Here is a 15744-nt window from a genome sequence, read left to right on the forward strand (position 1 = left end):
CATGAAAAACTGATATTTTAAAATAATCAATAGACTTCCAAGATATATCTTGAGTCTTCCTTCAATTCTTCAATGGCAGCTTCCAAATCAACCTTAACACCTCTTTCATCAGCATCAGCTTGCAAGATATCTTGCAAAGCCTTAGTGATATCAGGAACAGGCCATGTTGGACCACATAAGTAGAAGGACCCATTGTTATCAATGAAAGCCTTCTTCAAATCAACCAAGCTCTCTTTGATACGATCTTGAATGTAAATCTTTTGAGGTTGATCTCTGGAGAATGCGGCACCAATATGAGTGATGATACCAGCATCCTTGTAGGCTTCCCATAATTCACCGTACAAATATTCTTCTCTCTTATGTCTTGAACCCAAGTACAAGTAGACTTCACCAATTTCGTAACCTTGTTGCTTTTGCCATAATTTTTCTTCAACAATAGCCTTAAATGGAGCCAACCCGGTACCTAACCCACTCATAATAACTGGTTGTAATGGAGATGGTGGTAATTTCATAACAGATGGTTTGACACTAACAACCAATTCTGATCCGACAGTCAAATCAGAAATAAATTTCGAAGCTTGACCGAATCTCTTTCTACCCTTGTTGTCAATCCAATCAACAACAACAATTAATAGATGAACTTCATTTGGATGAACTCTTTGAGAAGAAGCAATAGAATATTCTCTTCTCTTTAATGGAGCAATAATCGATACCAAATCATGTAATTGTGGTCTTGCAGATGGGAATAATTCGAAGATATCAGCATAAGTGTAATATTCCACATCTTGGAATTTCTTCAATTCAACAGATCCAGCAGCGGAAATTAATTCATTTAATTTGTTCTTTTCAGTTTCATCAGTGGCAAATTCAGTTAATGCCTCGTAGAATCTCTTTGGTGGTTTACCAAATAGGTCTAAGTTTTCAGTGAATGCTTGCAATGTGGTTCTAGCTTCAAGGACATTACGATCTTCCTTACTTGGTACCAAGACGATATCATTTTCGTTCAAGCCATAATATTGTAAGAATTCACGGACCTTTTCTTGATTATTTCTTGCATGGATCCCCAAAGCTTCACCAATATCATACTTAAGACCAGTACCTGTGATGTCGAATTCAATGTGGAAGATATATCTATCATAATCATCATTAGTAACACGTCTATTTTCTTTCACTTTAACAACAAAGTTTTCTACTGGTAAGTCTGGTCTTAATTCATTAGCCACACCATAGGCATCCTTGAAGGATAGAATCTTGGCAATTTCAGATTTGGTGGTGGATTGAATTTGTTGAGGTTCAGCAACAGTAGAATTATTTGGACCAAAACCTGTTTCGATAAGGAAGCTGGGCAAAACGGTTGGTTCTTCTTGTTCTTCTTCCTTTTCTTCAGCGGCAGCGGTGGCAGCTTCTTTGGCGATGGATTCTTGTTCTTCAACGATCAATTTAGATAAGTTATCCAAATCGACCTTAACGATTTGATGTTCATCATTGAATGCGGCATCCAAAGTTTGTAACAATTCGTCATTATTAAGTTCCCAGTCAGCGTTCCCTGCAACAATCTTAGTAACGATTTCAGGCAAAGATAATTTAGCAACTTGATCCCAAAATACAGCTTGAGTGACAATGGAGTTCAAACGAGAATCATTGGCAGTGGTGTTAATTAAAGTGAATTGGACTCCTCTTTCAATGATGGATTGCAAGAATGAGAAGGGCAACGATAAGTTTTTCACGTAAGCATTTATATCCTTGACCAAATCTAATTCAGCTAAGTCCTTTGGTGATTGGACGATTAAATGAGCATGGTCTTTCAAAGTAGTTAGAATGTTCAACCCCTTTAATAATTGGACATTACCCAAGATGGATGCATCAGCGACGTCAATGTTGGAGATTATTGATGAAGCGGATGGAGAAATGGTCAATTGAGCTTGGAAAGTACCTGCGTTGGTGATGTTATCAAATTTAGTTCTCAAATTGACAAAAGTTTCTGAAGTGGAAGCAGCAGCAGAGACGGAGATTCTTGAAGTTAGATCCAAGTTTTCATTCTTATCATCATTCCAATAGATAACATTCAAATTACCATCTTGATCCTTGGTGGTGTTGATTGTTGTGGAAGTGTAAGCAGAAATGATCTTGTTCACAGCAGCATTGGACCAGATGAAATTTGGTTCGTAGATGAAGTCAGCCACGTTGATGGATCTGTTACCGTGGTAAAATAAGGCAGCAGATACTTTTGATTTCAAATCTGATGGAGATTGATCATTAACTGATTGGCCAATGACGACTAAATTCTTTGTTGTTGTTGGAATTTGTTGAACAAATTTTTCCAAATCGAATGGTAATGGGATTCTAATGGAGATTAAACCCAGGTTAGAATTTTCATTAATTATGGATTGAAATAATTCAGATTCCAATGTACCGTATGTAATGAATACAGTTTCAGCAGTTTCACTACCGAAATATTGAAAGTTGTGTAATTTCCAACCAGTCAATTGGTTAAATTTATCTAGGACACAGTCGAAAGATGGAGTTGGTGTGGAGATCAATTTAGTCAATTTGTTTAAGATTTCCTGTGAATCTTGCACGATTTCGTTAGCATTAACTGGTAAGATTGTCTTTGTTGAAGACACACCATCGAACAAATTAATTGTGTTAACACCAAATTTAGTCAAAGCTAAGGATAATAAAGTTGTTTTTTGCAATTCGTTATTGTTAATTGGTGTAATCACATTATAATTGTATTGTGAAGCAACGTTTAATGGAGTTAAGTAGTCATTGGTGATGGAACCTGAAGTTTGATCATAGTTCAAAGCCCCGACATTCAACAAGACGTTTTTCAAAGAAGATAAAGAATCATGGAAATAAGGTAAGGCATAACCTGGAGAGACAATGGTAGCATTCTTTGCGGAAGTGTTGCTCAAGTAACCTAATGGAGCCAACCCTGCACCTGATCTGATATCCAATTCTTGGTAGAAGCTGGAGGGTTGTTCTGCAGCCCATTTTTGTAAAGCAGCGTGCAATAGTGCTGGGTCAGAGAATGACTTGTAAGCGAAGAGAGCGTCAGAGTTTTGGAACAAGATGGCGTTGATAACGTCTACTGGAGCGACGTATCCGGCGACATTTCTTGGGTCTCTTGGTAGACCGAAAGGGTTAGTTACCAGGGCAGAAGATGACATGGCGAGTGCTTGTGTGTCTGTGTCCTATTATCAAATAACAAAGCTTGTCATAGCAGGACTATACATATACATACATTTATATATATATATATATAATCATGTAGTTGATTGCTCGAAACTTTTCAATCGAGTTTTTCGGAGTCATTGCACTGAGAACTGTGGAGGACAAAAGAAACGAACGCCACAGCAAAAAAACAGGTCACGTGCCATTGCAGCCCTTAGGGTTGTGTTAGGGCTCGTTAGGGTTTGGTCTCGGTATATTGTTATAACACTTTCAGTAACTATATGATGGAATACTGTTATAGTGGTAGATTAGTCAATGAGCAGGACAGAATATCACAGCTAGCACAGCATGTTCACAGGGATAGTCGAACTCATCGGTACAGTCCAAGAATATAAACCCTTCGATGACTCAGAGAGCGGCGGACAGGGCGTTTCCATCACGATCAAGGATGCTACCCCGATTCTAACAGATTGTCACATTGGAGACTCCATCGCCATCAATGGAATATGTCTCACCGTAACCGCATTCGATGCAGACACGTTCAAAGTCGGGATATCCCCTGAAACCATCAAGAGAACCAACGTGGCAGATTGGAAACAAGATGCCAAGGTAAACTTGGAAAGAGCAGTCTCTCAAGATGTTAGATTCGGAGGTCATTACGTACAGGGTCATGTGGATACCGTCGCTACCATTGTCTCCAGGGAGGCAGAGGGTAATTCCATTATCTTTGGGTTCCAGTTGAATGACACTCAATATATGAAATATATCGTAGAGAAGGGGTTCATTTGTATTGATGGGATCTCTTTAACCGTTACCAAAGCTGATGACACGAATTCCACATTTTATATCAGTATGATTAAGCACACACAGGAAAACGTTACATTACCATTGAAATCCATCGGATCCCTAGTTAACATAGAAGTGGATTTGACAGGGAAAGTCATTGAAAAGCAAATTACTTTGGCGTTAGAGAACCAAATATCAAATGAATCAAGTACATTAAATAAAATGATCACGAAATTGATTGACCAACGTATCCAAGAACATTTCGCTAATAAATAATATTAACTAACGTTATAAAAATATTATATTATATATTTGTTTATACTGTCGTAGCGCGCGATGGAAAAATTAATGGAATATGATCTCTATGAGAGAACTTCTTTTAACACCTTTCCATTTCCATCAGAGACACTTGAAAAGAAAAATACCATATAGAAAGAGAGAGAGACAAAGGAATTAATCCTACTTCCCTATATACCATTTGCATATTTTGTTCCAAAAACAACAGGAAAAAACAAAGCAAACATTTCAAGATGCACCATAACAACAACACAAATAATCATGTCGGATTCTCTTGGGGCTTCTCTTCGGCAAATGCATCTAATATAAATATAACTCCATCCCCGACTAAAATATCTGCTTTAAAACAGGAAAAACTATCTGTATTTAACAAAACCAACGATGAACTTGCCAAGCAATCAAAAATAATCAGACAACCACAACAACAAGAAAATTCAAATTTAAGACTGAAAAGACGTGCTACTTCTACTTCTTCAAATGATGAAAACGGTGATGCCTTTACTTACCGTCATGCAAAGCAACTTCCACATTGGAAATTCAAACCCACTGCAGGAATTAAGAAACCTCAAGTATCCCCAAATCATTCAATTAAGAGAAAGTCAAATATTTCAACAATAATTCAAAGTCAACCACTACCAGTAACTAGATCCCTGGAATTACTAGATAGAGAACAATTAACGGAATTATTGACAGATTTGTTAAGCTTGAATAATCCTACCTTAACATCCATCATACAAACCAAAATTTCAACAAATTACAAATCTCATTTTTCCATTGATAAATGCTTATCTCTTTTAAAATTAAAATATGAGGCAATTTTATCAAATATCCCATATAATAAGAATTACGAATTGAATAGTAGCCATGTACTATTGGACGATTATGCATTTATTAGATTGAAATCAAGCATTTTAGAATTTTTAAATTGTTTGATCGATTTCATCTTGAATAATATTCCCCCAAATTTTAACAATTTGCATGAATCATTAAAATTCCTGAACCATTGTACATTTATGGTCATAAATTTGCCAAGATTTCAATTATCAAGTAATAATTATTATTATGATAAATGTATGGAACAATTGTCATTTATTTGGTGTACCATTTTTGAACATTTAACCAAAGATATGTGCATTGCCACGTTAAATGGTAAAGAATTCCTATTTAGTTGGATTAGCAAGCTAAACGATTACAATGAATTTACGAATGGAATGTTTGAGCGTCCTTTGAATTTATTTAAATCTCTGGATTTGGACATTGATGATGCTCAATATCTCACCACCAATAATGAAAAATCAATTAATACCATGGACAATATTACTAATAGTAGCTTACAAGAGCTAAATAATAGCTCCTCTAACAATAGTAACGACAATAATAACAATATAAATGGTAACCCATCATCATCATTTACATCTGCATTTTCAATCGTTCAAGCATCTCCAATTAACTTTAATGAGAGGCAATAATTTGTGAATTACTTAGGCCCATCTCTTTATAATTGCTAAATAAATTATATACAAGAAAAATATAATGTTATCTTGTTTCCTGACAACTCCGAGTTTTATTTATTTCACGTAACATGCTCACTCGCTGAGCACATTGACAAAATACATAAACTTACAAACGGTATAGCCGATTATCTAACTACATCTCAAAACAATAACCCACCAACCTAATAGCAAAACGGATCAATAATGGCAGTAGGAGGATTACAACCAATTAAATCGAGTGACCCGGTGGTTTTGAAGAGACTCACCAAAGAAGTATGTAACTACTCATAGATCAATCTATCGAAAGGAAAGAGAAACTAACAATGTTCTTTATCTTCTAGCTTTTACTTGCTTCACTCATAGGTGGGAGCCAGGGAGCACTCTTGAGTTTTGCATCTGCATTTTTTTTGAAGAGATATTCTCCCCTTTACAGAGGGTTAAGAAGCCAGGTAAGAGTATTCTATCATTGCACTATAATTTCCTCCGGTATCATATTTAAAGCAGAGGGACAGATTAGTAAATTTCAACAAAAGATTTCTCAGGAGCAAGACTTGAAGAAGGACCAATTTTTGGAGGAAGCTGCTGATAACGGCGTTTTCGTAGAATGATTTTATGACTAAACAAGATAGAATGCGTACATATTCGACACTTACATAAATATTTATAATGCTTTAATATATCATGACTGATATTTGCTGAATGTTTTATGGAAATTCTACCAGAAAATTACTTTTAAGACTATTCTGAATAGATGGAAGATGAACATAAACACCAACTTGATGTATCTTAAGAAGCTCACAAATAACCAAATAGTCCAGAGCACAACAACTATTGCCATTTCCAAGACTCGGTAAATTAATCTTCTCATCTTAGGTGTCTTCATCAACTTAACGCTGCCATACCTTTCTGTATTTTCTTGAAATAACTTCAATTTCAGAGTTAACGTGGTGTTTATATCACTTAAAATTCTATCACTAGCAGAAATTAAAGTCTCCACTCTAATAGAATAATCATTCAAAAGTTTCGATGTCCAGTCGTTCCCCTTTTGTAAAACAGTATTTAATTCATTATTATAAGTATCAATAATACTGTTTGTTTCATTTATCTTTAGGTCGGCATCGTCTTCAATTTTCATACGATTCCTCTTTTGAATCTCTCTTGTCTTTACAATTTCATGTGTCATTCGTCTATGATCCATGATTGAAATGGTACTTAGCATATATCGAGTGTCATGCCAATATTTAGTTAATTTCTCATCAACTGGTACAGATTGTAGATCAGAACCTGAAGCTAAACCTTCAACTAATTGATCATCAGTATCGTTACTATTACTAGCACGTTTCGATTTTTTAACATCTATCTTAAGTCCTTCATCCTCTTCGTTATCCTCATCCTCATAATCTTCTTCTTCTGATGCTTCTTCCTCTTCTTCTTCTTCCTCATTATTGCTCCTCTCGGCATCCAAATAATTCTTGTTAAAAACAGGTTTTTCGTTATTGAAAGTTGAATTTAGGTTCGAATCACGTTTATTATGTCGTATATTCCGCACGGGGATCTCATTTAATAAAGTAAGTCGATGTCCATCTTTGTCTGTGGCAGTCGCGGGGGTTTCGTAATTTACCTTACCGGCGGCAGTAGATGTAGTCGTACTATCGTGAGAATCATCTATTAATGAAAGACCTGGTATATTATGCTTAGATTTGCTTATCCAACTTTTTGAACCAGTCTTACCAATTATCTTACCGATTTTCTTTAATCGATCTTTGGCATCAATCCTACCCTCAACCGTTGAATTTGTAGGCATACCTTTCGGGCTGTCATTTTGGCTAGGAGATGAGATTGGTGAATCAGTTGGTAAGGGAGATGGTGTCCTTGACTTTTCTGTACTTTTCCTGTTGAGTTCCTCATTTGAAGAGGATCTAGAAGAAGATGAGGCGTTAGAAACTTCTAAATGTTGTGCGGTAATGCCTCCATTCTTATGGTCTGTAACCTCTAAGTGATCTTTATTTTTATGAGGATGTAATTTTGGTTTGGCATGCAAACGGTTTTGATGGTGATGATGATGGTGTCTACGATTATCCTTATCACCAAACCATAGGTTTCCTTCTGGATCTACTAGTTCATCCCAATGGGATGTTCTCCACATTAGATCATTATATTTTTCATTAATGTCAACAAACCATGGCATTCTCTTCTTTACATATGCCTCTTTATTCTTGCCTTCATACTTCTTGGAAAAATCAATAATAGCAATAACAGGAGCTTTCGATATTGAAACTTCTCTTACTGGTGCTCCTCCACGATATTTCTTCCTGAGTTTCCTATTCCTCATCACTTGTAGTGGATTATAAACACCTTCAACACCTTCATGACGATGTTCCGTATTATCAATGGATATGCATCTCTCCAACAGACTATAATAATAATCAAGGTATATTCTAACCCTATCAGCCTTAATTCGTGTAGACTTTGAAATAACAGTTGCTGTCATTGGTGCAGTTGATGTATTTAACAAATCATCTCTCCCCTTTTGCGATGTGATCCCATTGTCTTTCAAAAAATCACCCGTACTCATCAACCTATTACCATCGGCTGTGGTCATACCACCTGTGGTGGTATGACTAGCAAAGTTTAAATCATCCATTAATCCATATCTGTTATCTACCAATATCTTGGTGGCCATCTTAATACGGCCTGGGTTACTAGCATGTATACTACCATCTTCATCGCCCAAATGGAAGCTTTTTTCTTTCCTCTTGGCAGTTGTCATGATAGGGTATAGTACACGGTTACCTCTGAATAATTTAGATGTCTCGAGTTGCTTGGTAGTAATTTTCTTTCTCAGTGTTAAACTGGATGACCTTATTTTATGTTGGATGATCGTGCCATATCAAATATAACGTTAATGGCAAAAATGAAATTTCAATGCTTTTAAAAAAAGTAAACATCAAGTGCAATATCAAACATAACAGAGACAGACATTGAGACAACAACAGGAATTACACACATCATGCCACAATATTTTGCGATTATAGGAACCAGGGACAATCCCATTTACGAAGCTGAGTTCCCATCCATCTCCGGAAAGAATAGTATTGGATTTCCCCGAGATTTAAAGGAATTAAATCCATTTATTCTACATGCAGCATTAGACATAATTGAAGATCTACAATGGCAAATGAATCCAAATTCCGGGGGAGTTACGACTGGTGGTTATTTTGGTACAGGTGGTAATAGTAACAGTAATTCTAATTTATCTGTTAATAACAGCAATAGTAGTGGTGTGGGATTTCTGAGAAATAGGTCTAATAATAACAATAACATGGAAAACTGTTACTTAGGGAAAGTGGATCATTTTTATGGTCTTTCAATAACAGCATACTTGACATATGGTGGAATGAAGTTTGTCATGATTCATGGAACCACAGGTGATCTCGGTGGCAGCGCAGGTGGAAACATATCAGGGGACGATGTAGGAGGTAATGCATCCAAATCTGCTGTACAGATTGATGATAATGCACTAAAACTTTTCTATCAGGAGGTGCACGAACTTTATATCAAGACTTTGATGAATCCTTTCTATCGTTTGAACGATCCCATTACTACACCTGCATTTGATAAAAGAGTACGAGCTTTAGCCAGAAAGCATATAGTAACGTCTAAGTAGTGTTAATAACTTTTTAGCAAACTAAAAAAATTGCATATGAATGATGAATTATCAATTTAAGAATTAGAGTTTATTTAAATAATTTATGAGATTTTACAAAGACCTGATTTCATCTTGAATATATTTGTGAATATGTTAATTTATGTGTCCCTTTACTGTGAAGGAGTATGCTCATTGACAATTTCTTGCATAGTCTTTTCTAGGATAGTTGCTAATTCCTCGTGATCTACTTTCGAGTTCGTATCTTCTTGTCGTTGGTTCTGTTCGGGAATTTGATTCAAAAGCCATTTTTCCCTCATATTCCTTGTCAATGCTAATAAATCTTGCACTCCCCTTATTAGTTGCATTGTATGGCTATTAACCATCATAGTACTGCTTGTGGCAATAGCTAAGTTTGAATCTTGTATATCGATATTATCATCATCGTCGTCCATAGAAGATGGGTTTTCTATTGAGGAAAGTCTAATCAGCTCGGCGAGTCTCACAGAAAGTATCTCAACTGTTTGGTTTAGTTTCTCCAACGACGCCTGGTTGCTCATTATTATAGGTAAAGTGGCTATTTCAGCGGCGATTAGTTCTGTAACTGCGATGGAGTGGTTGTGCTTAGTTTTTTAGATTTTTCAAAACCAAACTAACGTTATAGAAGAATCGCATTAGATAATGAAAAACATTATAAAATATACGTAGAAAATACATATCTAGGCTCAGGGTGAAAAAATAGTTTTATAAATCGAATATTGTTTGAAATTATTTACAAGCACTTTATTCTTAATATATATCATGCAGAATAGTATATATTTCTCACATCAACGATCTTCTTACCTCTTCCCAAGGCAATTTCTTCCAAAGTCTTTTGTCTCTCGGTAAGTGCTTCCACAAATCCCTTAGCAATATTCATCTTATTTCTGGATTTATATATTTTTCCACTTAAATCTTTAATACCTGCACATTCACTGATTTCAAAAATGACATGGTTAACTCTTAAACCAAAACCAGGTCTTGCACTTCTTAAAAATAATTTCACACCGTGATATCTATGGTCAATATCTGCTAGAATAGTTCTATCTTCATATCTTGGAATATATTTTAAATTTCTCACGGCATCCCAATGGGCTTTAAAGATAGCTTTTGCCATATCACCTCTTGATTTCCCCTCACCAAGTCCGACCATCCCCTTTTGATCTCCTACGACGACCAGCGCATAGAATGATGGAATCTTACCCTTTCTTGTCTGATTTGACACACGTTTTAGAACCAATGGCTTCATAATTAGTTTCTTATTGATATAATCTGAATCGATCCCATTTTGAAATTTCAATCCTCTAGCCAATTCCATCAATTTGGAAGAATTTTTCAAAATAATGGATTCACCAGGTGGGATTGGCACACCTCCCGGTGGTAGCGGTTGTTGTACTTGATCCCAATTGTAAATGGTACTTCTATTAAGTGTGGAATGTAAATTGGGCATACCGGGTTTATAATCCCAAAATGGATCCAGTTTAGCGAAATCGTCGTAATACGCTGGAGTAATCTCTACATTATCCTGAATCTTAAAGTTGGTATCAGCGGGTATCACTTCTTGAGCCAATTTAATAGATTTTAGAAGGGGTGCAGGATAGTATTTGGCTAGGATATTTTCATTGTAATGTCTAAGGAGACATGATCGCGTAGAAAATTGCCTCTTAAATATATTCATCCTTCCCAATATGTATTTCTTCAGTTGCCAATCTCGATGCTATCTTCGTATCAGTAACTGGAAATAGTCTCAACCTTGTCTTGTTTTCGTATTTGAAGTTGTCGTTTCTTGGATGGTTATAGTTTTATTTCGGCTTAATGTAAGAACACCCGCACACCGCAGCAAATACTAACATAATAAACCTGTTAGGTTTCCTGTAGAGTATTAAACCTCAAAAGAGAGAATATTGAATATCTATTAGAAATTTGTGATATAATTACATAAATTTGATTAAAAAGGGGTTGTTTTTTTTTGTACGTAAGTTGTTTTTTATAGTAAAGTTACACGGTCATAATGGGGTATTATTATTAGAATTATTAATATTAGGGTCTCTGTATATTTTGTTATTGTATTAATTTATATTGGATTAGCACTTATCTTCTTCACTAAAGTGGCACGTTTTTTGGCCTGACAAAATGAACACTTCCATCTTTAATCCTTGGAGTGTATTTATAGTTTGGATATTTCTTCTTGTGCCATTCCTTTTCCTTTTGGGCCAAGTCTTGCCAGTACTTCTTATCATCTTCATCAAGAGCTCTCCAACGTTGTCCTATTTCTCTGGATACGTTAGAATTTGTCTTAAATGAACCTTCTTTGTCTAACAATTCTTTATTCTTGGGGAATAAAGAGTGATGTAGATGTTGTCTGAACAATATGAAGGCATTTCTAGGTCTTGGAATATGAGTATGAATACCATTAAATTTTTCATTTATGCTCTTATTACAAGTACATTTCCCCTGTAATAAAGTTTTTGAATGTGAATTTGAATGTAATTCCGGTGGAGCAGCAGCCACAGTTTGGTTCCAACCTAGTGGAGAATTAGGGAGTGAATTATGTCTACTTGTTGGAGGAGTTGTTATCGTCATTGTTTGAGCAGTAACGTACTGACCAGCAGGTTGTAAGAAATAGGTTATGGAATTTTCCTTTGGAGTAGGAATAGGTAGGAATGGTTCATTATATCTTGGCATGACAGTAGCCGTAGTATTAGCAGTATGTGTATACATGGAATAATCTATTATTGAATGGTGTTGGTTGCCCTGATGTCCACGGGGGGTCACCGATATGGAAGTTGGTGTTATTGGACTATTAACAATGGGGGCATTTAAACGAAGATGTGATGGAGAAGTACCGGACCTCAGTTGATAATCTTGGCTTGTTATGGAGTTTCTGTCTGATATTCTTGGTTGCACCAAGTTATTTGTATCAGCATTCATATTGGAAAGGATGCTTTGAATAGGTGGGAGATTAACATTTGATTGCATCATTAGCATTGTATTGAATATATTATAATATAGGGTAATATAATTTGTTGTTCGAGATTTACCTAAATTTTCTATTGTTGTTCCTCGGAGAGCGAGTGTAGCGTATTGTCTTACAGGTTACAATGGCTCTTTGCATTAACGGCAGCAAGAATGAAATAATAAATAATGGCAACATGTTATCGCATTTATATACGTACAAAGGAGTGGACAGAATGCAGAAGTATGTCAATCCTGGTCAGGAGTTTTCGGGAGTTTTCCTTAACATTTGCATTTGTGGTTTCCTGAAACCCAAGCAGATCACCCACTTTCTGTGGCATTCATGCTTGCTTATCTCAATGAAATGCTTGCTTACTACACTGCCAAGAAGGACCCGCACCACTGCTCCTGCAACACGATTGCACACTCACCTGGTAATCGAACGACCTTCAGAAACGGCCGCGTATGCACCTGCTCCAAAGGCATTAAGACATGCTACGTAATCCGGCATGGGAATAATGGGGACCGACGTAACCACACTGCACGTTCCAGGGTTTTTCTCTTGTTTCTGCAAATCTGGATTCCCAGAAAATCTCAAAACCTTTCCTTTGTATCCGCAGGTTCCTTCGCGCGGGAAGCGTGCCTTCGCTTTTCTCGTGCCCGCGTTCCGGTCCCACAGGAACCGAGCCGGATGGTGCAGATGGTTTCCCTCTTTGGAAAAAGAGTTTGCAGGAAGAAATCTCAAATGCCAGCTTGCCTACCGTAATAACTTCTCGCCAACTTCCATGGGCATGCTCGTATTATAGTTTCAGCTTTGAAACGTGTTGCCTGAACGGAATGTAGGCTACATATTCTGTACTCTACTTATATGTAAGAACCTCGGCGTAACGGAAATAAAATGGGCTGGCCTTTCTCGGCCAAGACGGAGTTACCGTAAGCTCAATGGAACAAGTTTATCTTAAACCTCTTACATAAGCGTCCTCGCCATCTAGCTACCATATACATATTGGCCATTTGATTATTTGTGTGCAAGAGTCCAGACCCCCATTGCAACATGGGGTGTCTCACAGTTTCGCAACGTAAATCTAAGATAATTTTGCTAGTCACCAACTCTTGCGCTTCTATCTGACCCAGCATGGAAGAGGAGACATGCGTACATATGCACACTCCCCAACAAAGGTATGTATTGTAAAAAAAAACTAAGTTCGGTTCGTTTCCTACCCAACTTAACAGTCTCATGCATCAAAGAGAACAGATCAGATGGGAGCTATTATGCCACATTGGCGTTAAGATTAGTTGAGGTACTATTAAGATTGTGACGCCTCGAAGAAAAGTATCGGGTTTAAAACAGATAGGTACGTGGACTGCAGTGAAAATAGTGAGATTACGTACGGACACCTCATTCTTCCCCTGCTTTCAAGATTTGCCTAATGATTAGCTATTATTAATTTACCTTTTCTCCCATTTACCCACTCTAGGCACGCCGTGTCTACAATAACACACGTGCCTTCCGTCCCAACGTGTTAATTTTTTCACATGGTGGAGCACGGAGCCGAAGCCGAGTGATGTAATCCTGATTCCCTTTCGGGATGTGTCCTGCGTATTCCCCGGAAACTCGGCCGAGCAGTCATTCTGTCACTGTACACGGGTCCGTGTCAGCGTTAGCGTTAGCGTCACTAAATAATAGAGAAAATTAAAGCAATTATTATTTTTTTTACAGTTTTTTTATGTCGCTTCTACCGTCTCTCACGATATACAAGTTACCGGGGCCAAAATTTCCCACTAACGTTGAATTGACAGGAATGAACTTATTAGCGATCTATGCTTACTGAGTGAATAATTAAGTACTTATGTGTACAAAACATACATATACAATCCAAAAATCTCTCAATTTATCAAGGGAAAGAATACATTTCTATCGGGGTATTTGAAACAGCACAATGAATAACTTAAGAATAGGGTTTCTTTTAAGGAAACATGCATCATTACCGACATGTTCAGGTGTTGTTTCTTCAACACCATCTATATTGAAAAAGTCCATACCGTTAACCCACAGATGTTTACATTTGCAAATGAACCCCGCTTTTTCAAGAAACAATCTAGGGATAAGGACATTTTGTAGTGCTTCGACACTAAAATTTAGGTCGTCTAGGGAACTATTAAATAAATCAGGGGAAGACAATAATGACCAACAGAAAAAATCCAAAAATAATAACAAAGAGGACCCAGATGAATTTAAATCATTAGCTGACTATTTCAAATCAAAGGAATTTATGAAAACGGTGTATCTGTCAATAGCATTCACAGCCATATTTAGTTTATTAAATTCAGGCTCTGATGCAGAGGAAGATCACGTACTGACATTTCAAGATTTTAAATCAAAGTACCTCGAGAAAGGTTTGGTGAAGAGAGTCTACGTTGTAAATAAATATCTAGTAGAGGCAGAACTTAATGAACAGGCCGCAGCGGCTACGTTGGGTGGTATTAACCCATTTAGTAATAATACACCAAGAGTAGCATTCACAATTGGGTCCGTTGATGTCTTTGAAGAACAGATGGACCAAATACAGGATAATTTACAAATTGATCCAAATGAACGTATACCCATTATTTATACCAATAGAGCGTCCATGTTTCAATATTTAATGCCATTCTTACCAACCATTATCCTATTGGGTGGGTTATATTTTATTACAAAGAAAATGGGGAACCCCAGTGGTCCACCGGGAGGTGGTAACGGTGGTAGTGGAGGTGGTTTAGGTGGGATGTTTGGTGTCGGTAAATCAAAGGCAAAATTATTTAATAAAGAGACTGATGTGAAAGTATCTTTCAAAAATGTAGCTGGTTGTGATGAAGCTAAAGTGGAAATTATGGAATTTGTTCATTTTTTGAAGAATCCAAAAAAATATACAACTTTGGGTGCAAAAATTCCTAGAGGTGCTATCTTATCGGGTCCACCAGGTACGGGTAAGACACTTCTTGCAAAGGCTACAGCAGGTGAAGCTGGTGTCCCCTTCTTATCAGTGTCAGGTTCAGAATTTGTTGAAATGTTTGTTGGGGTGGGTGCTTCAAGAGTTCGTGACTTGTTCGAACAAGCAAGAAAAATGGCTCCTTCAATTATATTCATTGATGAAATTGATGCTATTGGTAAGGAAAGAGGTAAGGGTGGTGCCCTGGGAGGTTCAAATGATGAAAGAGAAGCAACATTGAATCAACTACTAGTAGAAATGGATGGGTTTAGTACTTCTGATCAAGTTGTTGTCATTGCTGGTACAAATAGACCTGATGTTTTGGATCCTGCCCTAATGAGACCTGGTAGATTTGATAGACATATCCAAATAGATGCACCTGATA

General features: G+C 36.8%; 9 protein-coding genes across 9 annotated transcripts; 4 read left to right on the plus strand and 5 right to left on the minus strand.

The window, feature by feature from the left end:
- Positions 1-26: 26 nt before the first annotated feature.
- MET10 (sulfite reductase subunit alpha) lies at positions 27-3170 on the minus strand (the record flags this gene model as incomplete). The annotated part of the gene is made up of 1 exon (XM_003676575.1): positions 27-3170. The coding sequence occupies one exon, from the start codon at positions 3168-3170 to the stop codon at positions 27-29; it is 3144 nt and encodes a 1047-aa protein (XP_003676623.1).
- A 352-nt stretch (positions 3171-3522) lies between these two features.
- RIB5 (riboflavin synthase) lies at positions 3523-4236 on the plus strand (the record flags this gene model as incomplete). The annotated part of the gene is made up of 1 exon (XM_003676576.1): positions 3523-4236. One exon carries the CDS (start codon positions 3523-3525, stop codon positions 4234-4236), a length of 714 nt encoding a protein of 237 aa, XP_003676624.1.
- A 254-nt stretch (positions 4237-4490) lies between these two features.
- On the plus strand, positions 4491-5726 carry STS1 (Sts1p; the record flags this gene model as incomplete). Its single annotated transcript, XM_003676577.1, has 1 exon — positions 4491-5726. One exon carries the CDS (start codon positions 4491-4493, stop codon positions 5724-5726), a length of 1236 nt encoding a protein of 411 aa, XP_003676625.1.
- Positions 5727-5954: 228 nt separating this feature from the next.
- On the plus strand, positions 5955-6358 carry RCF3 (Rcf3p; the record flags this gene model as incomplete). The annotated part of the gene is made up of 2 exons (XM_003676578.1): positions 5955-6023; positions 6092-6358. The coding sequence occupies 2 exons, from the start codon at positions 5955-5957 to the stop codon at positions 6356-6358; spliced, it is 336 nt and encodes a 111-aa protein (XP_003676626.1).
- A 107-nt stretch (positions 6359-6465) lies between these two features.
- MTC4 (Mtc4p) lies at positions 6466-8520 on the minus strand (the record flags this gene model as incomplete). The annotated part of the gene is made up of 1 exon (XM_003676579.1): positions 6466-8520. One exon carries the CDS (start codon positions 8518-8520, stop codon positions 6466-6468), a length of 2055 nt encoding a protein of 684 aa, XP_003676627.1.
- A 240-nt stretch (positions 8521-8760) lies between these two features.
- On the plus strand, positions 8761-9417 carry TRS20 (TRAPP subunit TRS20; the record flags this gene model as incomplete). Its single annotated transcript, XM_003676580.1, has 1 exon — positions 8761-9417. One exon carries the CDS (start codon positions 8761-8763, stop codon positions 9415-9417), a length of 657 nt encoding a protein of 218 aa, XP_003676628.1.
- A 152-nt stretch (positions 9418-9569) lies between these two features.
- On the minus strand, positions 9570-9956 carry SRB6 (Srb6p; the record flags this gene model as incomplete). The annotated part of the gene is made up of 1 exon (XM_003676581.1): positions 9570-9956. One exon carries the CDS (start codon positions 9954-9956, stop codon positions 9570-9572), a length of 387 nt encoding a protein of 128 aa, XP_003676629.1.
- Positions 9957-10195: 239 nt separating this feature from the next.
- MRPS5 (mitochondrial 37S ribosomal protein uS5m) lies at positions 10196-11113 on the minus strand (the record flags this gene model as incomplete). Its single annotated transcript, XM_003676582.1, has 1 exon — positions 10196-11113. One exon carries the CDS (start codon positions 11111-11113, stop codon positions 10196-10198), a length of 918 nt encoding a protein of 305 aa, XP_003676630.1.
- Positions 11114-11538: 425 nt separating this feature from the next.
- Positions 11539-12423, minus strand: NCAS0E02010 (HMG-box domain-containing protein; the record flags this gene model as incomplete). Its single annotated transcript, XM_003676583.1, has 1 exon — positions 11539-12423. One exon carries the CDS (start codon positions 12421-12423, stop codon positions 11539-11541), a length of 885 nt encoding a protein of 294 aa, XP_003676631.1.
- Between the last annotated feature and the right edge of the window lie 3321 nt (positions 12424-15744).

The sequence above is a fragment of the Naumovozyma castellii genome, chromosome 5, assembly GCF_000237345.1.
Source record: "Naumovozyma castellii chromosome 5, complete genome".
NCBI lineage: Eukaryota > Fungi > Ascomycota > Saccharomycetes > Saccharomycetales > Saccharomycetaceae > Naumovozyma > Naumovozyma castellii.